At 39.2% G+C, this 26,785-nt stretch overlaps 1 protein-coding gene across 2 annotated transcripts; it reads right to left on the reverse strand.

Annotated features, from left to right (window-relative positions):
- Nucleotides 1–118: 118 nt before the first annotated feature.
- FNTA (farnesyltransferase, CAAX box, alpha) lies at nucleotides 119–25,766 on the reverse strand. Of its 2 annotated transcripts, XM_045535679.1 has the most exons (9): nucleotides 25,406–25,766; nucleotides 23,339–23,424; nucleotides 18,622–18,736; nucleotides 15,164–15,268; nucleotides 11,389–11,515; nucleotides 7,905–8,053; nucleotides 2,482–2,544; nucleotides 1,037–1,208; nucleotides 119–754 (listed from the first exon to the last, which is right to left on the reverse strand). In XM_045535679.1, exons 1-9 carry the CDS (start codon nucleotides 25,696–25,698, stop codon nucleotides 632–634), a joined length of 1,233 nt encoding a protein of 410 aa, XP_045391635.1. In that variant the 5' UTR covers nucleotides 25,699–25,766; the 3' UTR covers nucleotides 119–631. The 2 variants fall into 2 exon arrangements, with proteins under 2 accessions (XP_045391635.1, XP_045391636.1); XM_045535680.1 differs by lacking the exon at nucleotides 2,482–2,544.
- Nucleotides 25,767–26,785: the final 1,019 nt, after the last annotated feature.

Here is a 26,785-nt window from a genome sequence, read left to right on the forward strand (position 1 = left end):
ATGTTTCTGGTTTCTAAAGTTTTACAGCAATATTTTCTTCCTCAATTGTTTTTCTAAGCTGAGACAATGTCCCTATATATAGTTAAATGCTATTAAAACAAATCAAACTACTGTGGCATTTTTAGATACATCTATAATTTTATTATAAAATCATTCTTTTGGCATTAGTTGGTTACAGGGATAGCAAGATACTGTGAGTGTGGCATAGCAGTTCTGATGTAACAATTGTATTCCCCACTTACTGAACCAAACCTTCAGTTACCTCATATCCATAACATATAAGTGAACTGCAATCATTACTGCTACAAATTCTGACGCAGATACCATTTAGGGAGGGGTTGATGCTAAGGGATTAGAGTAAATGTTGATAAGACTACAAAAGTTCCTTTATGGGAATTTTCTTTCCCCTCCCTTCCAATTACTTTGCTTTAGAAGAATCAAATTACTTAGAGCTAGTATGAATAGCAGCAGCACCCAAGGAGCATCCCACTTAGTTCTTGTTAAAAAGCAATACCTGTACAATGTGTCTTGTACACCACAGGCAAAGGGAATGGGCCACTCTAGTTTTAAGCTCCTGCATTAAAGTCCCTTAAAAAAATAAAAGCATTCCATCAAGTTCTTCTGGATGGTGTTATTGTTGTATATTTGTGGCTGGGTCACTTTCTGTGCTGTGTTTGCTTTGAAGGGATCTTCCAATATATCTCCAATATTCCTTTCTTATAGTGTCCTTTTCTTTAGCTAAGATTTCACATAACTGAAAATGAAAGATAGAAATTCATTAAAGCAAATGTTTAATTCAATCTCAAGGGCAAATAAATGCCTTTGAGCCAACATAATGTAACTGAGATCATGTTAAAATGAGACATACAGCTGGAATTACACATTATGTCCATGAGTGATGTCAATGCTGCCCTAAACAGAAGTACACCTGCACCGAATTCTGAGCAAACATGTTGAAAGGGACATGAATATTTACAGGACTGGGCAGATCCAATTCTGAGATACCAAAAAGCAAAGCAGAGTCCCACCGGCTTACCTCTAGTGCTTTATTAAGAATGTCTTCCTTATTGTCACATTGGTTTTCTAGCATGTCTTCATAGATATCCACAAGAAAGGCAATTAGGTAGGGGGAACTGTGACTTGGTTGTAAATCAAGTAATTGATTTAATAGATTAGGATATTTGGAAAGACCCCGATCCTGCAAAATCCTTAAAAGAAAAAAAAAACACCTCAATTTTGAAAAGGAAGAACAAAAACAGTAGAAAGATCAACAGAAAACCCCTGAAACATAAGCAACAAAAAGAGATCTTTTTTTTTTTTTTTTTTTTTGGAGACAGTCTCACTCTGTTGCCCAGGCTAGAGTGCCATGGCGTCAACCTAGCTCACAGCAACCTCAGACTCCTGGGCTTAAGCAATCCTCCTGCCTCAGCCTCCCAAGTCGCTGGGACTACAGGCTGCGCCACCATGCCCAGCTAATTGTGTGTGTATATATATATATATATATATATATATATATATACATATATATATATTTTTTTTTTAGTTCTCCAGCTAATTTCTTTCTTTTTTAGTAGAGACGGGGTCTCGCTCTTGCTCAGGCTGGTCTCAAACTCCTGAGCTCAAACAATCCACCTGCCTCAGCCACCCAGAGTGCCAGGATTACAGGCGTGAGCCACCATGCCCGGCCAAAAAAAGACTTATTTTGAATGAATGAGGCTGAAACTCAATGAAACTTTTAAATTATGTGAATCTTATCTTTTAAATTACGTGAATCTTATCACAAATAATTAAGAGATGAGTAAAATTAGTTTAAAGAATGAAGTTTATAAGTGATCATTTAGAATTTAAACTATGCAACACAGAAAATAAATCACCTTCTTAAAATTAAAAAATAAAGGAAAAAGGTTCATGCCTCTCCCTGAGATGGCTCCTTACCCCTTTAGTGCTCCAGACATTACAGGGCTCACCCTGACACATCTCCAGATGTGACCAGGCTCCACACTTTGTACTCTTTGGGCCTAGTTTCCTTGGAGACCTCTAAGTTTAACAAGGAGCTTGGTTATGTCAGTGACCAAAGTGAAACCTTTTCTATTTAAGGAGTCAGACTTGTTAATCAGAGATCTCTAAAATGAAAACAGAAAGGTCGGCTATCCATCTGTGCAATTTGCTTGTAAATAGCCTACTGTGCTTTACTGTGTTCCAAGCTAAGCAGAACGTGGGTGTGTGTATTCCATTCTTTGACATAAAGGCTACATGATTCATAAATACAATTAAAACTGCATTACTGTTTACTCATGGATTGTTCTAAAAATAACTGTTCCTGGGAGTTACCATAAGACTGTTACACTTCTGCTCTTAGATCCAAAAAAATGAAAAATTCTTTAGAATCCCTTTGAGATCTGAATATAGAATACATTCCATGCTATATCATATTAGTAGCTTATTTGTTTCTTATATAAAAAAACAAAAACAACCTCTTACCCTTTCAAATAGTTCCATGCACTTTCATTATGTGGTACTAGTTTGATCATTTCCAGGGTATACCTGCAAGAAAAAAGTTTTTAAAGAGCAGCACAATGATCATACAGAGTTTTACTGAGACTGCGGCACAGCTCAGCCGTGCGCCTTCACGTGTGTGAGTCTCCACAGGGTCTGCCAGTGGACGGCGGCTCCTCTGTAGGTCACACCTACACTGGAGAGTCGCTGCAGTCGGCATCTGCCAGTTCTCGTTGACACAGCTCCCCGCTCCTGTGTATCTGTATCCAGTTCTAGGGAGCGACACTTACCTAATCTAGAGGGTTCAACAGGAATGTTTCCTTTAATATTATTATATGGAAGACTTTCCTTTTGTAGGAAATGTCAGCTCAAACAAGGAGACTTTCATTGGTAAAGCAACCTTGGGGAAAAAGTTTAAGATCTACTTACGCCTAAAAAAAATCCTTAGTCACTTAAAAAGGAGAATTAATGTAACCTTAGAGGCTAGGCACGGTGGCTCCCACCTGTAATCCGAGCACTCTTGCTTGGGTAAACCAAGATGGGAAGATCGCTTACAGCCAGGAGTTTGAGACCAGCCTGAGCAAGAGCCAGACCCCCATCTCTACTAAAAATAGAAAAAATTAGCCGGGCAACTAAAAATAGAAAAAAATTAGCTGGGTATGGTGGCGCATGCCTGTACGTGGGAGGCTGAGGCAGGAGGATCGCTTGAGCCCAGGAGTTTGAGGTTGCTGTGAGCTAGGCTGACGCCACGGCACTCACTCTAGCCCAGGTGACAGAGCAAGACTCTCTCTCAAAAACATAAAACAAAATAAAATAAACTTAGGAGCTATGATAAAAAATAGGCAGCATGGAAATTATGGACAAATAATAAAAATTAAAAACCAACACAAGTATATATTTCTTATATTCCAAAATGAGATTATCAGTAAAATATAATGTTATTCCCAGTTAAAAGGGACACTCCATACCTTTCTTTTCCCCTTAAGCAGATTATTAAATATAATTCAGACCACGAATTCCAAGTAAGTTACAGAACTCTGCTTTGCCATATACTTGCTCAGATGATTAAGTCACTAACTAAAGCTTAGCAGTCTTGGTTCTGTTACAGTGCTGTTACTATGAGATTTTTCTTCCAGGAAGGAATAATAAACTCATTCAACATTATAAAAAAATTTGTCCAACTACTTTTACATGACCTAATGTTTTCATTTTTTGTAAAACCACGTCCATGCAGGTCTTGCCTTGGTCCTCGTTTAAGATTCCTAATTTCATTTTGGCAGTACCAAAATTTCTATTTACATACACGTGCACTAAAGCTGTGGTCCCCAACCCACGGGCTGCGGAACCACACCCCTCTGTGGCCTATCAGGAACCAGGCCACACAGCAGGAGGTAAGTGGCCAGTGAGCCAGTGAAGCTTTATCTGTGTTTACAGCTGCTGCCGTCACTCACATTGCCACGTAAGCCCCGCCTGCTGTCAGATCAGCAGCGGCATTAGTCTCACAGGGCTGAGAACCCTACTGCAAACTGCGCGTGCGAGGGGTCTGGGTTGTGCCTCCTTATGAGGGTCTAGTGCTGCAGTGAGCTATGATGATGACACTGCACTCCAGCCTGGGCAACAGAGTAAGACTGTGCCTTACAAAAAAAAAAGTGCTAAGCAATGAAATCTGAATTTTCTCTATATAAGTCTCACTACTTAGGTTGGATTAAGAATAAAATCAAGCCTGACCAAGAACGAGATCCCGTCTCTACAAAAAATAGAAAAACTAGCCAGGCATGGTGGCCTACGCCTGTGGTCCCAGCTACATGAGTGACTGAGGCAGAAGGATCACTCGAGCCCAGGAGTTTGAGGTTGCTGTGAGCTAGGCTGACGCCACGGCACTCTACCCTGGGCGACAGAGTGAGACCCTGTCTCAAAAACAAAACAAAACAAACAAACAAAAAAAACCCAATAAATAAAATCAATCAGTAAGTCCACCATTAATCTTTACACGGATACTATTCAATAAGACTTGCAGTGACAATGGGATGTTTAAAGAACATGTATGTCCAATATGGTAATCACTAGCCACACATGGGTACTGAACACCTGAAAAGCGACCAGTACAACTGAAAACCTGTATTTTTAATTTTAAATAATTTTAATTGATTGAACTGTAAATAGACATGTTGCTAGTGGCTAATGACTACCATTCTGAACAGTACAGGCATACCTTGCAGGTATTGTGCGTTTGGTTCCAGACCACCTCAATAAAGCAAATATCAAAATAAAGTGAGTCACATGAATTTTCTGGTTTCATAAGTTACGTTTACACTACACTCTGGTCTACTGAGTGTGCAATAGCATTGTATCTAAAAAACTAATGTACATACCTTAATTAAAAAATACTTTATTGCTAAAAAATGCTAACAATCATCTGAGCCTTCAGCCAGTCATAATCTTTTTGCTGGTGGGGGGTCTGGCCTCGATGCTGCTGGCTGCGGATGGATGACGGTGGTGGCTGCTGAAGGCTGGGGCGGCTGTGCCAATTTCCTAAAATAAGACAACAATGAAGTCTGCCACATTGATTGACTCTTCCTTTCACCAATGATTTCTCTGTAGCATGCGATGCTGTTTGATGGCATTTTCTCATGGTAGAACTTCTTTCAAAATTAGAGTCCATCCTCTCAAACCCTGCTGCGGCTTTATCAGCTAAATATCTGTAACATTCTAAATCCTTTGCTGTCAGTTTAACAATGTTCACAGCATCTTTACCAGCAGTTGATTGCATCTCTAGAAACCACTTGCTTTGTTCAACCTTAAGAAGCAACTCCTCATCCATTCAAATTTTATCGTGAAATTGCAGCAATTCAGGCACATCTTCAGGCTCCATTTCTAATTCTAGTTCTCTTGCTGCTTCCACCACATCTGCAGTTACTTCCTCCACTGAAGTCATGAACCCCTCAAAGTCACCCATGAGGGCTGAAATCAACTTCTTCCAAACTGGTGTTCATGTTAAGATTTTGACTTCTTCCCAAGAATCTTACTGGCATCAAGAATGGTGAATCCTTTCCAGAAGGTTTTCAATTTACTTTGCCCAGAACCATCGGAAGAATCACTATCTATGGCAGCTATAGCCTTAGGAAATGTGTTTCTTAAGTAACAAGATTGAAATTACTATCTGATCCAGGGACTGTAAAATGTGTTAGCAGGCATGAAAGTAACATTGCTCTCCTGTACATCTCCATCAGAACTCTTGGGTGACCAGGTGCGTTGTAAAATTTTGAAAGGAATCTTCTTTTCTGAGGAGATCTGAACAGTGGGCTTCAAATAGTCAGTAAACTATGCTGTAAACAGATGTGTTGTCATCCAGGCTTTGTGCCATTAACAGAGCACAGGCAGAGTAGATTTAGCATAATTCTTAAAGGCCCCAGGATTTCAGAATGGTCAATAAGCACGGACTTCAACTTAGAAGTCTCCAGCTGCATTACCCCATAACAAGAGTCAGCCTGTCCTCTGAAGCCACGCATAGACTTTTCCTCTGTGCCTATGAAAGCCCTAAATGACATTTTCTTCCAATAGAAGGCTTTTTCATTTACATTGAAAATCTTCTTAGTGTAGCCACCTTCATCAATGACCTTAGCTAGATCTTCTGGTAACTTGCTGCAGCTTCTACACCAGCACCAGCGGCTTCCCTTTGTACTTCCATGGCATGGCGACAGTTTCTTTCCTTAACCGTCATGAACCAACCTCTGCTAGCTTTAAATTTTTTTTCTGCAGATTTCTCACCTCTCGGCCTTCATAGAATTGCAGAGAGTTAGGGCCTTGCTCTGGGTTAGGCTTTGGCTTAAGGGAATGTTGTGGCTGGTTTGATCTTCAATGCAGACCACTCAAACTTTCTCCATGTAAGCACTAAAGCTGTTTTGGTTTCTTATCATTCGTACGTTCATTGGAGTAGCATTTTTAATTTCCTTCAAGAATTTTTCCTTTGCATTCACAACTAGGCTAACTTTGGTACAAGAGGCCTAGCTTTCAGCATATCCCAGCTTTTGACATGCCTTCCTCACTAGGCTTAACTGTTTCTAGCTTTTGATTTAAAGGAAGTGACAGGTGACTCTCTTTTTCACATGTACACTTTGGGGCCATTGTAGGGTTATTAATTGGCTGAACTTCAATATTGTTATATGATATTTCAGGGAATAGGGAAGCCTGAGGAGAAGATGATGGAGGACACGCAACACTTATCGATCAGGTTCACCATCTTATATGGGTGCAGTTCACGGCACCCCAAAACAATTACAATAATAACATCAAAGATTACCATACAGATATAATAATAATGAAAGTTTAAAATATTGCGAGGATTACCAAAATATGACACAGACACAGTCAGCATATGCTGTGGGAAAAATGGCACCGACAGGCTTGCCCAATACAGAGTTTCCACAAACCCTCAATTTGTAAAAAAAAAAAAAAAAAAAAATCTGCAAGGTGCAAAAACAAGATATGTCTGTATAGCTTTAGACAGAAGAGCACTAGAAAGAAAGCATGAGGTGTGCTTAAGGGGTAGGTCTGCTCTAGACATAAGCCTGGGACAGAGAGTTAATGTGTGACTTGCACTGAAAACTTCTTTTAAAAATTTAAATCACTAGAACCCTGTATAGAGCAGATAAAAGAAGAGCTAGCTGCCGTGATCCAGGCAGAAGTGAGGGCAAGGAGGATGGGAGGCAGACATGCCATGAAATCAGCTCCTCCCAGCAATTGTTCAAACATGTCTATAATTAAAATTATGACTGCCGTCTCATCAGGCTTTGAAAACAATGAGCATGTTCAAACGTGAAACAGACACTGAGACAAAATGGACAAATAAGGTCAGAAAAAAAGTGCTCTTAATGTTTATGGATACAATATAAAAATTCATGCCAATTCAGAAATTTCTAGCTCTTGTAACAGCCTTTGAATACAGTGGTTCTCAACTGTGGGTGATTTTTGCCCTATAGGGGACATCTGGCAATGTCTGAAGAGATTTTTATTCAAGGCCAGGAATGCTGCTGAGCATCCCACAACACACAGGATAGCCCCCTGACAACAAAGACTTATCTGGGCCCAAAACCCTGCCCTAGGGTAACATGGCATCAGGGAACTATTACCTAAAATGCAACAGAATTTAATGAGATAGTTTTAAAATAAAGCTCAGACATCATTAAATCTGATTTCTTTTCAATCTCCAGTAGCAACAATATTTCAAGACACTATAAAGTAGAGGTAGGCTATTATTTGAAAATTTATCATTATGTTTCATCTCAGTGTTCTGTCCTAGTTTAGTTTCATGAAGGTAGATCTTGATCTTTGCTGTCCCCACAATGCCTGAGACATGGTAGGCATGCACTGCATTTTTAATGAATGAGCAAGTGAAGGAGATTACTAACTGGACTTCTCTCTCCAACACAGCACGATCACTGTAGCCAGTGGTGTTTGAAATGACGAAGTATCTTTGGTTCCAGACAGAGTTATTTCTCACATCCTCTTTGAGAAGCTGGTCTACATACTGCAGCTCATTGTCCCAAAGTTTAAATTCCTAAAAGAAAATTTAAAAAAAAACCAAAACATCTAATTAGAAATGTCCCAGTATGTATAAACAATAAAAATAAATAAATAAAACTTCAGCAAAGCTAAGAAGGTAGAACCAAGGACTTAGGATTTATCACATATTTAGAGGGAAGTGATGGTCGCAGGTCAAGGAAATACAGACAAGTATGAAACTGAGGACAGAGCCTGGGAACACACACACACAGTGCAGGGAAAACGACATCAAAGAAAACTTAGAGGGAAAAAAAGCCAAACTCACCAGCAAGAGAGTAACTATAGTGTAGAATATCAATTTGATGTAATTTGATATTAATATAACATTAAGGGCAGCATTAAAAATGCACACATATGATAAAATTACATTAAAATCAATGTAGAGAAATATATACAAGAGGATTTAGATAAAAATTTTTACATTATAAAGCTGTTTTAATAAAAAAAATTATGGGGAGAACAGAACCATTGAAGACAATTTGAAAGAGAATAATCAAAACTTTCACATGTGGCATAAGTTGGGGACATTAACTACAAAAAAGATAATGGAGATACATTTCTTATTTGATAATAGCAAAAAAGTAAAAACTTCCATATGATAGTCCCTAAAAATGCTAAAAATAAATGCATTAAGGAAGACAACATTTCTGTGAAAATCCCTGTGTGCTGGTGAGTAGCAGAGTTCAGTGGTATCAGTGTGGGCCACTGGCTGGCGTCCTCACACCATCATCATGAGATCATACCTCCAACACGCTAAGTACAGAGAGAGAGAGTAAGGGTTTACAGCTTTTTCAATGTAACAATAATTCTATGTCTGCTGAACCTAGAATAAAAAATTGTGGCTCGTATTTTCTATATTTGTGTGTTTTTTGTTTGTTTGTTTGTTTTTTCCAGACTCAGGAAATTACAAAAATAACAAGAGTACTGTGTGTCCTTCCCTTAGATTCCCCAAATGGCAGCTTCTTACTAACTAAAATGTAATCCAAAACCAGGAAAATGATATTAGTACAATATTGTTAATAGAACTGCTAACCTTGTCCAGATTTTTATTGTACTCATTTGTGTATTTGTGGTGGGGGGTAGAACATAGCACTTTGAAATTTTATCCCATGTATAGTGTACACTACAATCAACATACAGAACTATTCCTTCGCCACACAGAAACTGTCTCATGCTACCACTTTATAACTATACCCCCTTTCCCTAACCTCTGGCAACCACTGGTCTGTTCTCCAACTCTATAATCTTGAAATTTCAAGAATGGTATCTAAATGGAATTACACAGTAGGAAAACCCTTAAAATTTTCCCTTTTCACTAAGTATAATGCCCTTGAGATCCATCCAAGTTGTTGCCTGTATCAATAGTTCACTCTTTTTTATTGCTGAGTAGTATTCCATGTATGTGTTTATTTCATTTTCAAAGTAATTCATTTTTCATTATACTTTATATAAATGGGACACATATAAAATACATCAATCTGCGATGGACTGGGGACCAATAAGGATCCTTCATTTCTTTACTTGAGAAGCTCTAGTATAAAGTGTCAATGTCAAAGAACATACAGGCCTGATATCCACAAATGTTTTATGTTTAAAACTTAAATTCTGTCACATTTCAAATATGTGTGTCATAAATTCTTTTAAGAACTGTCTCATGTCCCATTTTAAGTAATCAAAGAGTATACTGAATTCATTAAATTCTCACTGCAAATAACTGAAATATTAAAAATGGTTTTCCATATAGAAACAGACTTAGACCAGGGTTTCTCAGCCTTGGCTACTGACAGTCTAGGCCAGATAATTCTTTGCTGTGAGGGCTGTCCTGTGCTTGAAGACGTTCAGCAGCATCCCTGCCCTCTACTCACTAGACAACAGTAGCACCACGCCCCTAGTGGGACAATTAAAAACACCTCCAGACATTGCCAAATGTCCCCTAAGCAGCACAATCACTGCTGCTTGAGAACCACTGAATTTAAGAATATATATACATATATATACGTCCCACTTTCAACCTTGGAACAAGTTATTTCTTTCCCTTTTATTTAGCATATAAAAACGTACAGATTCTCTTCAGTCTTCAGAATCCATTTGCCCCTCATTAGAAGTGAAATTATTCTTATCCTTAAAAAATTATGTTGGAAACACATGAAAACATCAAACGTGAAAACAAGAAAATTACATGCACTTTGGTTTATAAAATAAATAGAAACTTATAAGCTACAAAACACAATGAAGGGATATTTTGAAGTTCTTTCTCACAGGAACTTTTTATGATAATTTTGGTAAGAAGCATACTGGGTAAAGGGGCTTTTCAAAGATACTGGTAATGTTCTATTTCTTGAGAGTGTGTTTGGAGGTTCTAGCAGGGGAGCTCACAGCTACCTGTACACCCTTGACTGAAGAACGGTCCTCCTCTATCGGGGAAGGTCGTCCTCTTCGACTGAGTGCGCAGCTTCGGGAGGGACGCAAATGGAGCGGTGAGGAAGGAAGGGGGCACCCGCCTAGCCAGCCAGATCAGCAGAATCAACCCTGGCGATCAATGAGGTGACAGACGTCACAGCCAGATCGCCCTCACATCTGGTAATGTTCTATTTCTTAAGCTGCTGTGATAGATGGATAGGGCTGTGTGCATGTGTATAATTTTTACTTTTATATGATTAAAATCTTCATAAAAAAGTGAAAAGACTGAATACCTTTAGAAAATGTATCCCTTTAATTGAATTTGGAAAAATTTTTAATTTTAAGTAAAACAATTTTGGCAAAATGCTCTCAGTATAATAAATAGTACAAAAAGTAGCAATCCCTGGAAAAAATTTATAGGAAACAATACTAGAATTGTCTGCTAAAATAAAGAAAATGCCCAGAGTGGGAGTTATAACTATTCTATTCAGTATTAAGCACAAAAGTTTAACACATGGGTAGAAATAAAATACACAATAGTTACTATGAAATTATATTCTAAGGTTTACATATGCAAAAACTTTAATATATAATATGTCCTTGTTAATTAAAGTAATACAGATGTATTAAAAATTTACTACTTTTTGTACTCAATTTTCTAGCATGTAATGCAAATTCAATCTAAAAAATATTAAAAATTTACTATTACTCTTCTTTAATATAAAGCTATTCACCAACAAATCCAAAGAGAACATAAAAGTTAACCAACATGAAAGATGTCAGGTTTTAGGTATCTTAAGTATGGCACATTATGTGTAATGATCTACATATATGTGTGCTTATTATACTTAGACCTTAATAGTGATTTTACTTATGTAAATCAGTTAAAAAATAAAAATCTGAAAAACACTGTAACAAGAAAGACAATACCTGAATAACCCACTGTCGGTGCTGCCAGGCGTGGTAATTCTTTGCATCCTGATTAAGAATATCAGCAATAAACTCAAGCTCCTGAGATGCATCTTTTAGCCATTCCACTAACACTCGCCTATGATGCCTAATGCCCAGAAAAGAAGGGAGAGGAGTTTTCTGTTAATTTACCCAAGAACTAAAATACCAGCTGCGTGTGTTGTCCAGGTGATTCTGGAGGACACTCAAGGAACAAAAATTCACCTTTAAGTCTCAAGACTCTACTAGAGAGAAAACGCAACACAAAAGAAATAAACAGTAATTTGTGTGTAAAATGAAATCAGACACACAGGGCTTAAAGGTTTATCTCAAGCTAAATCTGGAAGTACAAATACAATAATCTTCTGACAATCACAAAATTCTGTCAAAGAATTCTGAAGCATTACCAGATTGCAAAATAAGAAACTAGAGGAAATAGGACATTATTTTATCAAGTATAGAAGTTTGCCCCCCTCCCACTAAGTTTCCTGGAAGACAATTTTTCTGGGGGCAGGGTGGCAGAGCTCTGCTGTGAGCCCGCTGCCCAGGGGTTGGGGACAGCAGTGTCAGAGTACAGCACTCCTTGCACTATAAGTGAGCAGGAGTGATGGGGAAAGGTGAAAGGAAGGGTTTCATGCTTAATGAACAACCTACTCTACATGCATAGAAAATTTAAAAATTCATCTTACAGATGAAGGCAAAATACCACCAAGAAGAAAGTCCTAGAGATAAAGGTTTCTAAATTTTTCTAGAAATCTTCCAAGTCAGTGAACACTAGTAGCATTTTATATTTCCAGATTCCTGGTAAATTATATAACTTAGGAAAAAGTCAAAAATTAAATCCTCTGGTATATCAACTGACTTATAGGAACAAAAGTTCACTCTGATGTTCTATGACTTAAAGAATATTAAATACAGGGGTTTATCTTACAGCGTAAGTTTTCACAGTGAGAATTTAATAAAAAGTGATTAATTAGGATATAGGATTTTCATTACTTGTACTATACTGATTGTAAAAGGAACTAACAGAGTGGGCAATTTAAAATGTACTGCAATTAAAAATGTGCTGGGCTTTCAACAGGAGCTGCTCTGGGTGGCTTTGTGTTTTGTTTTTCATAACAATGGGTGAGGAGGTATTGATGACAGTGTCTGTAGTATCCAGAAAATAAAAGCTATTTCTCTTTAGCAGAAACTAGAGGTAATCAAATACTGAGAATGCTTGTGATGGCTAGATTTTATAGCTACAGATTTTTACATAAAAGCACCTTAATTCCACAGGGTAAATACCTTCTTAGTGAGGGTCTGAAACTTCCTATTTAATCTCTTTTCTCACTAATACAACTATTTTATAATGCAATTTTTTAGGAATGCAACAATCCAGTTATAAACAAAGAGGCTACAGTGGTGAAGTTTTTAACTAAATAAAATTCTACAAATGGAAATCTGTGTAATAGCTACCACTTCCATGCTTTGCCAAATAAATGTATTTTTTGCTGTTTATTTACAAATAATGTTATTTACTGAAGAGTTATGCACTATTAGGTCTACTATATTCTAATTCTTTAAAAACTAGTTATCTATATACAGCTAAATATTCCTTACAGATAGTATGTGATTATGCAGACTACCACCACCCAGCTGGTCCCGACGGCAGTTCACACTCCACATCTGACCACATTTGGGATGAAGGCGGTCTTTCTCCCGAGGCTAACCTCCATGTTGGACCCCTTCCAAGTCTAAGCCTTTACTCTATCCTTTTTCTCCTTAATTCTCAACCTCTCTTTCGTATTAACACTCTCCCCTCATATTGAAAAAACAAACAAAAACCCACAGCCCTGACTAGCTACTTGCTATGTCTTCCCTTCTCAGCACCTGAGGTTCTTCCTCTCCCATTGACAATTCAACCCACTGCTGTGCGACTCCCTTCCTCTTCCTACCTCTTCCCTTCTGCCCACCCTGTCACCCACCTAACCCCTGGTGGGAGGACTACACATGTCAAGGACACTCACTGACAACCACCCAACTGACAAATCCACTGGTCACCACTTTCCCTGACTTCTCAGCAGTAGCTGATACTGTCATCCATTTCTGTCTTCTTGAAACTCTCTCTTCTCTTGGTTTCTGCAACATTAACTTCTGGTTTCCTTCCTCAGTCCCCCAGCACACTTCTCTGCCTCTCACGAGATGACGTTCATCAAGGCTCTACCCTCAGCCTTCTCCTCTCACTCTCCCTGAGCCCCTCACCTGTGGCTGTGACTCCAGTTGCCATTCCAGAACACAGACAGCGCCCAACTCCTGTCAGCAACCCACCTGCTCCTCACTCCAGAAGAGCATTCTCCAGCCACCTACTGGACAGCTGTATGCAGGTTACCCACAACCACATCAAACCCACTTGTCTAATACTGACTCCATCATTCTTCCCCCAAAATGTGTTGCTGCGCCTCCCAAATTCTGAGTGCATGGCACCACCATTCACCCAGCTGTCTAAGTCAGTAATATAATGTTCTTCTCCATCACTCCTTCAATAAATTAAACTTCAAAATCGGTTGCTTTTACCTCCAAAATCTCTCTCAAATTTATTGCTCTCCCCACCACATCCCCACGTTTGAAGCCTCATCTCTTCTAATCTGCACCGCTGCAGCAGCCTCCAGGATCACAAAGCCAGCCAGTCCCTCCTCTGCCCTGCCATCGAGTGAGCCTTCTGAGACACAAATCTAATCGTGTTACTTCCTTAAAACTTGTCACTAGCTCACCACTGCCACTAAGATCCACCCAAAGCCCTAATCAAATGCTCACAAGGCCCTTTACGCTCTTGACCCTGCCACGACTTCCCGAAGGCACTCTAAGCACAGGGAATCCTCATGCTTCTGCCCAGAATACTTTCTTTGCCTCAGAGGTCCTTCCTTTCCAAAGTCTTCCTTAAATCTCAGGCACAAAGATACTATGGTGTGTGTGTAGGACATTATGTTCCAAAAAGATAAAATGATGGTGGCTCCTGCATTAGGAGCAGGCAGTCAGTGGCACAGACAGTGGAGCAAACTCTTGGTGGCAGGCCACACTGCCACTTCCCCTTCACCACCACCGCCAGCGTGGGAACAGCAGCTACCTGCCATTCATGGGTTGCTCACTACATGCTGGGTACTGTCCAAACTCTCTTTCCTATTTGTTCTCTATCTTCCTGCTCCATAACTTCTCTCTTTTTCACTATTGTGTTCTGCTACCCTCACCCATAAAAATCCCCAGACTCTTGTCTATGCTAACCTAGGGGCTTAATTTCTAAAACAAATATACCCTGTGAAAAACTCTAGCATTATGCTTTTCACAATGCTCTGTAAAACAACTGGTTTTATTACTTGCTTTCCCCTTTAAACTATGTCTGGTTTGTCTCTGTATCCCCAGCATCAATAAAAATTTTTTGAATAAACAGATGAATAAAAATCAAATACCAAAAAGTCATTTTATAACACACTGAATAGAAAGCATTTCTAAGTTTTTTTACTCAAATTAATTCTTACTCTAGCAGTATTGCATACTGATGTTGAAACTTTAAATAATAACAGCTAACCTTTGAGTTTTAACTATGGGTCAGACATCATTTTGAGCACTGAACATAAAGTTATCTCATTTAATCCTCCTAACAATCCTACGAGGCAAGGAACATTAGCTTCAATATAAAGAAACAAAAACTTCCCTACAATCTTATCACCCATTGGCAAGTACTATTAGCAGAGTGACATGCATCGTATTTTCATCTTACCAAACTTGATAGTTTTTGGGCTGTTCCTCAATTATTGCAGTGATGTAGTTCATTTCCTCATGTAGATCCTTGTGAAGTGACTTTAAGAGAACTCTCCGAAAATGCCTACAGCAAACATCAAGCATCCAAAGTCTGATTACTCCACACCAGTTGCCTAGTAACAATAACAAATAAAGCTACAAGACAACAAACTAGTCAAACTTTTCTATATAACCAATAATACAATAATTCAATTGCTTGTGGTTGTCCAAATTCATATAACTATCTGGTGATTGGAGGAATAAAACATTTGACATAAAAATACTAAAAGGCAACAAATGTGAGATAGAATAAAAGCGAATTTTTGAACCCTAAGTAATGAAAGATGACCAACTAAATGATTATTTTCAGGTAATACTCTGGTCACTGGTGCTCGATAATACAAGAATCAAAGACATCTCTTTTCCTATAGGTACAGCCTGTTAGTGTAGATATGTTATTCATATAATAAAATAATTCTATTATAAACATTAATGAAATATTTTACTTTTAGAACCACCACAAAAATGCTACGTATAAAATGAAACAAGTTTCTCTCTAATTTCTCCACAGGTGGAGTCATTTTTCCTAAAGACATTGTTAGTTATGGTCTATTTTTAATTTGAAATTTGAAAAATTTCCAACTCAATATATAGTAAGAGACAGTTCAGGACCTACTTTAAAAGTTACATTCTAAATGAACTCCTAAATAGAAGAGATTACAGGATTTCTCTTCTATTATTATTAAAGAAAATTAGGTCTATGGAGCATATAAATATAAGCACTTGGCTTACAAGGGTAATGATTTCAGATATATAGCTTTTAAAAAAAAAAGCAAATACACTTCTCAAGAAATTTTAAAATACATTCTAAGTTCCTTTCTGCTGTGGAGTTAGTAACTTCTTAAAAGCTAAGACGTACATATTAAAGACATAAAATGATGAAATATACTGAAAATTCCAGTTAAACAGAGCAGATTAAATAAATGAGCTTATTTTCACTTCCTAATAAAACCCCACAAAAATGACAGTAAAAGAATAAAGAAGGCATAAGTCCACAAGGACAAAGAGAGTCAGGCACAAGGGGCTACCATGGCAATTCGGAGAGGTCAACAAAATCATGGAAAAATCTAAGTGGAGAGACTAGTTTTAACCAAGAAAAACAAAATGTGTTAAAAAACTTTCAACAAAAGAGTTAATTTGAAGATTCAGAAATCAGAGGTAACAGATATTTCCAAAATGGGGGTTCAAGGTGGTGCTAAAAACAGTGCAAGGTCTATACAAAGCGCCCTCAGCAGCCAAGATCTCTCCCTGATCTGAGCAGAGAGGTGATTGCGTCTCCTGACCTGGGCAGGAGACAATGGCTTTATTCTCTGGGAAAATCTGAAGCAGAAAGTGGTGCCAGGCACACTGGAAGGCAGGGTGAGGTAAAAGGGTAGCAATAAGGAAATTAAAAACATTGATAGGGCCAGGCGTAGTGGCTCACGCCTGTAATCCTAGCACTCTGGGAGGCCGAGGCGGGTGGATCACTCGAGGTCTGGAATTCAAGACCAGCCTGAGCAAGACTGAGACCCTGTCTCTACTAAAAATAGAAAGAAATGATCTGGCCAACTAAAAATATATATAGAAAAAATTAGCTGGGCATGGTGGTACATGCCTGTAGTCCCAGCTACTCGGGAGGCTGAGGCAGGAGGATCGCTTAAGCCCAGGAGTTTGAGGTTGCTGTGAGCTAGTGACACCACGGCACTCACTCTAGCCCGGGCAACAGAGCAAGACTCTGTCTCAAAACAACAACAACAACAACAAAATGTTGATAAACAAAGCTGAAAAAAATTAAACCAGTTTCATTTCAAATCATAATTAGATTGTACCCCCCCCCAAAAAAGTTGATATTCTCAACAGTGAGACTGCCAGCCATCATCCCAGACTGACCCCAGAACTGTGACAGCCAAATGTACACTCCTTAGGCAACAAATTGGAACGCTCTTTGGAGAAACACACAGTCCAAGAGAAAAGATTTACAAATACTGACATGGGGAAGATTTCACACCAAAACAGCCTCATCCCCACTCAGTAACTTCACAGTGAAGCCCCCCAGTTGATAAATGCTGCCACACACAGGGCTTCCAATCAGGGTTATTCCTGTCTCTGTTGTAAGTATAAAAGGAAAGTCAAGAATTACCAACAATTTCAGAAAAATATTTACATGAAAGAGACCAAAACAGAGAGATAAAAAGATATCACATCCATTACATTAAAAAAAGATGCTATTTAAAAAAGATTATTCAGAGAAAATGAGTTCTCAAAAATTAAAAATGAATGCAGAATTTTAAAAAAAATCAATAGAAGAGTTACTAGATAAAATTGAGGAAATATCTCAAAAGTAAATAAAAAGACAAAAAAATGAAATTAAGAAGCTGAGCGTGGTGGTGCCCATCTGTAGTCCTAGCTACTCAGGAGGCTGAGGTGGGAGGACTGCTCAAGGCCAGGGGTTTGAGACCAGCCTGGGCAACATAGTGAGGCCCCATAGCTACAAAAAAAAAAAAAAAACATTAGCTGGGAGGCTGAGACAGGAGGATCACTTGAGCTCAGGAGTTTAAGGTTGCAGTGAGCTATGATGATGCCACTACACTCTGGCCTGGGCAACAGAGCAAGACCCTGCCTCAATTAGTCAATAAAGTTGAAGGAAAACTAATGACTTTTAAATGTATAAATCTCAAAAACTATTTCCCACACAAAAATTATTTCCCATCTTTCTACTCAAGGATGAGCTCTATAAAATGAGAGAGTAAATCGAGAAAGAGAAAGATACAAGATCTAGGAAACAGGGGATCTAACACATCAAAGAGTTGAAGACCAGATGTGCAGCATCTAAACCAGCAAAGAAAACAATGAAATTGAAGGATTACCTGTAGTGTTCAACAGAAATATGACATTTTACATATATATACATCAGAGAGTCTAGGAGACATATTACTTATTAGCACAAAGAAAACTAAACAAAAAAGGCAATCTATTAAAGGAAGTATAATTATCCTATAAAACGAGGGTCAGCATGAACCACAACTGATTACACATTTGTGACTAAGGAAGGGTAGCAGAGAGTGAACTCTGAACCAGATACAGATATCTTTCATAGAAGAAACAGGTACTGTCTAAAATGAAAAAAAGAAAAAATAATAATTAAGCATATTATTTAGAACACCGAGGCTGATTCAAGAAAAAACATCTATAAGTTGTTGCCTCTGAGGAGTGGAACTGGTAGGGGGAAATGGGCTAGAGACTGATATTTTTCATTTAGCTTCTGACTTTTTAAACCCATATGTGAATTTTACTATTTTCAACAAAATTAAAGTTCAGTTAAAAAAAAAAAAAGAAAAGCTGTTCGAACCAACATATCAGACATTTAAGCAGGGAATATTAATGACATGTATTACTTACCACACTGTATAATTGGCTGCATTTAACTCAATAGCATCTCGGGTTAGTTTAAAAGCTCGTTCACTTCTTTCATCACGCTGCAGAACAGCTCGGAAGTAATCATACACATCTCTAACTGGAGACAGAGCACACAGCCGCATTAGGACTATCTTTCTTACTTAAAACTAGCACTAGAACGTGTTGTTATACTTATGTGGAAAGATTTTATTGGCATGTATATCATTTAAACCAATAAGCAAAATAAAGAGTCAAATGATTGTGATTGCCACCCTGATAATACTCTAGTATCCGAGCCACAAAGCATAGGCTTCATATGTATAATCGTGCTTAATGCTTATGTGTGTGTGTGTATATACAAATATATATGTGTTTGTTAGACTCCAAATCTCCCAAAGACCTTATGTATAAAAGTAAAATTAAGAGTGCATATATTCAGGGCCGAGCACAGTGGCTCACGCCTGTAATGCTAGCACTCTGGGAGGCCGAGGCGGGAAGATCACTTGAGGTCAGGAGTTGGGAGATCAGCCTGAGCAAGAATGAGACTCTGTCTCTACTAAAAATAGGAAAAATTAGCCGGGCATGGTGGTGCATACCTGTAGTCCCAGCTACTCGGGAGGCTGAGGCAGGAGGATCGCTTGAGCCCAGGAGTTTGAGGTTGCTGTGAGCTAGGCAGATGCCACGGCACTCTAGCCCAGGCAACCGAGTGAGTGCGTATATTCAAATATATTCACATAGCTGTTTTTCTCACATTTTATTTTGACCAGATTTTTGACTGAAAAATAGTTCAATGGTAGAAAACTCAAACAGTACAAAAAGGTTCACTCAAAATTTCCTTTCCTCAGTCCTCCTAAATTCTCAGTCCTCCTCACGAGAAGCAACCACTGTTAAACTGATTCTGGTGTATCCTTCCAAATATATTCTATGCAGACACAAGTATATGACCTAATTCCATCCTTCATTTTTTTCATACAAATGAGATCACATCACACTCAATGTTCTCGGCCTTGATTTCTTATACATTATTAAAGACCATGTAAACTAGTACAAACCTCTGTGAAAAATCATTTGGTAATATCCATTAAAAATTAAAACTTACATACTCATTAACCCAACAATTTCAGTTCCAGGATTTTCTTACAAATAACTATCATATGTGTGCAAAGCATCCAAGGATATTTACTGGAGCACTTGGTTACATAAAAAAGAAACTGAGAGCCAGGCATGGTGGCACAGACACACCTGTAGTCCTGGCTACTTGGGAGACTGAGGCAGGAGAATCACTGGCGCGCAGGAGTTTGAGATCAGCCTGGGCAACATGGCAAGTTCTCATCAAAACAAAGGAAAGACACTGAGGAGGGGGTCATAAGAACCCCCAAATTACAGCCAAGTAGGACAGAAGATGTGGGTAACCTGAGAATCCACAACTTGCAACTGTCATTTGAAGTGGGGGGCAGTTTTATAACACTGAGCCCTTAACCTATGGGGTCTATGCTAACTCCAGGTGGTCAGTGTCAGAACTGATTTAAATTGTAGGGCACCTAGTTAGTGTCTACAGAGAATTGCCTGGGGTGAAAAACCCAAACATTTGGTATCAGAAGTATTTGCACTATAGGGAAACATTTTTTTCCTTTTAAACTATAATCCTAAAAGTAAAAGTATCAGACAAAACCATGAACAATTATAGCTCTTTACAAATTCTGAGATATACAAGGGTCACCTGCTTCTAAACACTAACTTTAAAAAGTTAAAATTTAATTCATTCTAGAGCAGAATTTAGAAACAACATAAATGTCAAATAACTATAGAATATTATGCAGTTTTTAAGAACCAAGCTTCTAAATAATTTCAAATTTATAACAAAATGATTAGAAGATGTTAACTCTCTATATAATGTATATATACCTAACCACACAAATCTGTATCTAAAGCATACACATACACACATGTGCACTGTTAAAACAATTAATTAGGAGAATATCAGGCTGGGATAGCTCCAGAGCATAGGGTTCCTACATACGCAACCAAAGTCTTATTCTATGTAAACAGTAAAAATGAAAGTTAATATTAAAATATTCTTTTAATTTAAAAATTATAAATTGAGTTTCTAAAACTTTGCATTTTTCTTTTCTTTTCTTTTCTTTTCTTTGAGACAAGGTCTCGCTCTGTCACCTAAGCTGGAGTGCAGTGGCACGATCACAGCTGACTGCAGTACTGCACTGCAGCCTCAAACACCTGGGCTTAAGCAATCCTCCTGCTTCAGCCTCCCGAATAGCTGAGACTACAGGTGCGTGCCACCACACCCAGCTAGTTTTTTAATTTTTTTGCAGAGATGGGGTTTCACTACATTCCCCAGGCTGGTCTTAAACTCCTGGCCTCAAGTGATCCTTCCACCTGGCCTTCCAAAGTGCTGGGATTACAGGCATGAACCACCATGCCGAGCCAAACTTTGCCTTTTTTAACTCAGCATTGATTCTGAGATCTGTACATGTTACAATTGATCTAAATCCTCTTAATGGTTATATAGTATTCAATTGTATGACAACGATAAATTTGATTTTATCCCCAGGTGGTTTACAGTATCTTGCTTTTTCAAAAAGTGCTGCGCATTATAGTAGCTAACATAAATAGTGCTATGAGCCAGACACTATTCTGTTATTTTATATAAATAATTCACTCCATCTACAATGGAGTTACTACCATTATCCACATTTTTACACAGGTGGAAACAGAGGTACATAGAGACTAAATAACTTGTCAAAGGTTACACAGCCAGTAAAATGGTGAAGTTAGAATTTGAACCAGGTAGTCTGGCTCCAAAGTCTGTGCTGCTAACATGCTAGTGCGTACCTTCTCATGCTGCGTGCAGGGTGAGCTCAGAATAAGTAACGAGAAGCACCACTGCCAGGCTTTAAGATATGAGCCTTTTCCAGTTTTAACAGATATACTCACTGCTTTCCAAATGGCTAACATTTGAGAACTGCCATCTGAAGTATATGGATTTGTTCATATGTCTTAATACCTGATATCGTAAGACAGTTTCCGTTTTTGCCATTTAAATCATGAGTGAAAAGTGGCATTCTCATCTGAATTTGCATGTTTCATTCCTAAAGATAATGGCTTTTCCCCCTATTTACTGGACAATGGAATTTTCTCTTCTGTAAATTGCCAGTTCCTACTCATTTTTTGATTAGACTGTCTCCTTACCCTTTTGTAGGAATTCCCTATAAAATTCTGAATATCAACCCTGTTTTATATGGTTTATCTTCTCCCATACTGCTGCTTGCTTTTTAACTTGTTCATGGTTTCTTCTGTTGCATAAGTTTTAAATTTTGATATAGTTATCAATTTTTGGCAAGTCAAATTTACCTATCTTTTATTAAATGCTTTGTGGTTTCTCATCATGGCATATGTAAGAACTTAAAATGTAATTTTACACCATGCAAAAGGATTAATAATTTAGTCCCAATGGAAATATATGCTTATATCAGTTTCCCCAACATCTTTTTTCTAAATACTTCTGAATCTGAAAAAGTTGTGGTTTGTATTTCTCTAATTACTAGTGAGGTCACTGTAATCTCTTCATAGATATTTTCATTTCTTCTAGTGAATTGTCTCTTCACATACAATATCTCTCAAAGTATGGAAGTTTTGCATTTTTATGCAGCTATGTGTTCTGACCTTTTCCTTAATCAATTCTGAGGTCTACAACTTGCCTAATAATACCTTCTCTACTCTAAGAATGAAAGATTATATTTATTTGTAATATGTTTATAGTTTTGTTTTAGAACTTTAATTCATCCGTAATTTATTTTCATGTAAGATATGAGACAGGGATATAATTCTGCTTTTATCTAAATGCACAGCCAACTGTTCCAAACCATTATTTGATTAATCCATCCTTTTCATAAAGGTATGAAATGTCCTTTTTATCACATATTAAGTTCTCATAAATAACATTATCCATTTTTAAGTCTTTATTAATCTATTTCTGTACCAGTTCCACATGTTTATTTAGTAGGCAATATTTAATAAGGCAAACCCTTACACCATTATTCTTCCTTTTCAAACATTTCTTGCCATTATTTCATTATCAGAAAAAAAAATTTGCTTTTTGTAAAAGAGGAATGATCTTAGATAACAAAGCCTTAATTGAAAGGAATATATATGCATAAAATTACAAAACTGTCATTCCATCTTATTCATTTACCCTTTCCAAGAAGAACAACTAATACTTAGCATTTGCATGACCTTCAACTTACAAAGCATTTTCATACTCATTATGGAAGAATGATACTTTGTCAAAGAAAATAATTCACTCATTTTAATCAGTAAATACATTCCAACTGAGCCTAACACTTCATTGCCAAAATATATTTTAAAATGCTGATGTTTCAGCAACCAAAGTTTATTCTAAATAAAACAGTAACTCATCTATGTTGTACCATGCATGCAGATTAAATAGCAAATGAAAAGCACAATCACGTAGCTATTATGTATTACAATGTAACACTGATCACTTAGAATACCTCCATTCTTTGAACAAAATAAAACTTTTAATAATAAAATAAATCACAAAAGATACAAAATTAACTCATCTTAAGTCATTCAGATTTTTATTATACAAAAATCTGTCATCTATCTTGCTACACAGTTGTAAATTTCAACTTTGCTACTAAGTTGGACTTACAGAACTTTTCCTTAAAAAAACCAAACTTACATTTTTCACTATAGATGATCTGGACCACTGGATTGGGACCATCATTCTGTGGCACTGGATCTATATCAGCCCATTCTGCTCTGTCCCTGAAAATATACATTTTCCCCCCAGTGGTTACATTCAAACACATAAGAAAAAGAATTCTGGTGTTTTTTAAAATTGCAACAATTACACTTACATTAATACTAGTTACATACAGATCTTAATGTAATCATGGTTGGATTCTTCACGACCAAGTTCTGCCACTTTGCTTTACACAGTAAAGTTTCAAAGCAAAATTAAAATAAAACAAATACTTTAGAGATCAAAGTGAATAAATCAGCAGTTTTCAAATTTAGAGTTTAATATATGGAAAATATGTTTTTGCAGCAAGTACACAACAGTTTTAACTTAGAAATCAATCCAACTCATTGGACTAATAAGATTCTTGGCAGTCAGTCACCACTTTTAAAAAATCTGAGGAACAATGTACTAGGAACTAACATTTTAAAATAAAAGTAGCCATTATTAGGCTCCTCTGTATTAGAGAGGTGGCCCAAGTGGTCATTAATAAGCAAGCAAGCTCTGGAATCAGACAACTGCCTAGGCTGAAATACTTGCTCTACCACCTACAAGCTGTGCGACCTTGAGAAAGGTACTAAACCTCTTTCGTGCCTCAGTTTCCTCATTTATGAAACGAGGATGATAAATATTACCAACCAACTTTCGAAGGCTGTTTTGAGGCTTAAATGATACAACAGATGTTAAGCTGCATGGATGTAAAACATCCACAGCGTATAGTAAGCATTCAATGAATACTACTCATAATCAATGCTATTAAATAAAATAACAGTACAGTAGCAACAGTGCGTGCTGACAGAACTGCCAGTGTGAACCGTGTGAACTGCCCAGTGTGAACAAATTTGTTTTAACCGCTCTTTCACTTATACTGTTTTCCTTTTACCCACGCTTTACTTCTCTACACTGATCAGCTATTGACAGAGATGCTGTGGCATCCAGACAATCCTGGAATTGTGTCCATTATACATGGAGAAAAACAAAGGACACAAGTAAGTGCCTGTGATGTGAAACCTAGAGCCTGGGGAAGTGTTTAGGAAAGGTAAGGCTGTCATTCAGTCTATGGGAAATCAGGCACAGTCATGTGAAAAACCTGAATATTTCACAATCCAGAGAAGAGGTTTGAGGGTTAAGGGGCCACCACAACCAATTTAAATCAATAACACGTATGCTCCAGTAAAAAAAAAGTCTAGATAGTGACTTTCATTCATAAAATCAAGGCAAACAAGCCGTCTAATGGGTTTACCTAGAACTACAGAAGAAAAGGCATAGGGCAATTGTCTCTGCAGGTTCACAGGAAACTAGGAAATCAGCAAAGAACTGTGGATGGAACTGGGTGTTAGCAAAGACGGACGAAAACGAAGCAAGAAACTTACAGCAATACCTACTACACATCATTTGTATTATGTAGGAGGCGATGTAGGGACCCTTAAGAGAGTTTAAGTAAAAAATCTTTTTTCATCCTTTAGCCTGGCTAACACTGGGCGCTAAAATATTGACTGCATGGAAATGTTGCAGTCGTTAAACGTGTTACACTAGCTCTCTCCATTTCAGAAGAACGACCCGTGGGAAACCTCGCTTTTAAAGTGAGCAAATTTGGCCCTTATTCAAATCACTGTTTCTTTTCAGGCTACCCAAACCGCACCCTAACCTTCTGTGTTCTGTATTCAGTGTGATGACTACCAGGAGAGCGTTCTGGGACCACGCAAGAAAACGGGAAGTTTCTTAAATTTATGAATCATGACTCCTGAACAGCCTGCGAGTGCCGCCCAGGGCTCCGCAGTCTCCACGTCGCGGACGCACGGGCGGGGAGGCGCCGTGACAGCGCGGCCTCCGGGGGCGCCAGGGCGGCGGGCGGGCCCCACCCGGCCGAGCGCGCCTCCCGGCCGGCCCGACGGCGGCGCCGCGGCAACTGCGGCCGCTCGCCCAAGGCTGGGGCGCGGGCCGCGAGCGGAGCCCGCGGCCTAGGGCGGAGCTGTCCGTGTCGCCGCGCCGCCGCGGGGGCGTTACCTGTACAGGACATAGGCGGGGGAGTCCAGGCTCAGGAACCCGTCGTCCATAGGGGACGCCACCGCTCCTCTGGCCTCGGCCGCCATCGCCTCTTGCTGCTGCTGCTGCTGCTGGGGAGGCGACGGGTGCGGCTGGGGCGGCGGCTGCTCCGGCTGACCCGGCTCACCGCCTTGCGCAGCCTCCCCGACCCCCTCGGTGGCCGCCATCTCGCCTCGGCCCTCAGCGCAGCTGGAGACGGAGGCCCCGCCCCCAGCCCGTCGACGGCCCACTTCCGGCTTCTCGCTTCCTGCCATAGAGACGCGGGCCAGAGAGCCCGGGGCGGCGGCGCGGAGCTGGGCGCCGGGCGGGTGGGCTGACGCTGGGGGTGTGGGGTGAGGCTGCGCGACTCGGCCTGGGGGCTGCGGGCTTCTCGCTGTGCTTGCCGCCGGTAGGCCTTCCCGAAAACCTGCCGATGTCGCTTCGGGATGTATTAGTGCTGCGATGGCGACCCCTTTCGGGCGGAGCTCTAGACCCAGCCCTCCCCGGCCCCCTCGAGAGCTGGCCGCCAGCGCTGCGCTCAACCTTTCAGGGCTTCTGTGTCCGTGCGCACACTGGGGTGGTGAAGCGGCGTTTCAGATGATACAAGTAATACGCGTACACGTTATAGGAAGGGGAAATGCTTTTGTATATGTTCCTGGAAAGGGAAACGTTTATAGAAAAAATTAGCCGGGCATGGTGGCGCATGCCTGTAGTCCCAGCGACTCGGGAGGCTGAGGCAGTAGGATCGCTTGAGCCCAGGAGTCTGAGGTTGCTGTGAGCGAGGCTGACGCCACGGAACTCACTCTAGCCCGGGCGATAGAGTGAGACTCTGTCTCAAAAAAAAAAAAAAAAAAAAGCAATTGACCATAAATTCAAGGGTGGTCAGGTGCCTGTAATCCCAGCAGTTTGGGAGGCTGAGGCTGGAGGATCGCTTGAGGCCCCGAGTTTGAGACCAGCCTGGGCAACAGCAAGTCCTTGTCTCTACAAAATATTTTTAAAAATTAGCCAAGTGTGGTGGTGTGCACCTGTAAACCTAGCTATTTGGGAAGCTGAGGCAGGAGGATCATTTATTTAAGCCCAGGAGTTCAAGGTTACAGTGAGCTATCATCACACCCACTGTACTCCAGCCTGGGTGACAGAGTGAGATACTGTCTCTTTAAAAAAAAAAAAAAAGGTAAGGGTTATTTCTGGACTCTCACTTCTAGTCCATTGATCTCTATGTCTGTACACGTGCCAGTACACACTGTCGTCATTACTATAGGTCTGATGTAAGTTTTGAAATGAGCATGTGTGAACCCTCTATGTTTACTTTTTATAATGGAAAATTTCAATATCTACAAATATAGGGAAAGTAATACAATG

Source organism: Lemur catta, chromosome 22 (genome assembly GCF_020740605.2).
Source record: "Lemur catta isolate mLemCat1 chromosome 22, mLemCat1.pri, whole genome shotgun sequence".
Taxonomy (NCBI): Eukaryota; Metazoa; Chordata; class Mammalia; order Primates; family Lemuridae; genus Lemur; species Lemur catta.

Bases quoted from the DNA above. Each gene is read 5' to 3' on its own strand.
- FNTA (XM_045535679.1), bottom strand. From the start codon at position 25,698: ATGGCAGGAAGCGAGAAGCCGGAAGTGGGCCGTCGACGGGCTGGGGGC. The intron at 15,269-18,621 runs GTAAGTAATACA...TGTTTGCTGTAG, and splicing joins GCAGCCAATTATACAGTGTG to GCATTTTCGGAGAGTTCTCT. The intron at 8,054-11,388 runs GTATTGTCTTTC...ATTTTCTTTTAG, and splicing joins ACCGACAGTGGGTTATTCAG to GAATTTAAACTTTGGGACAA.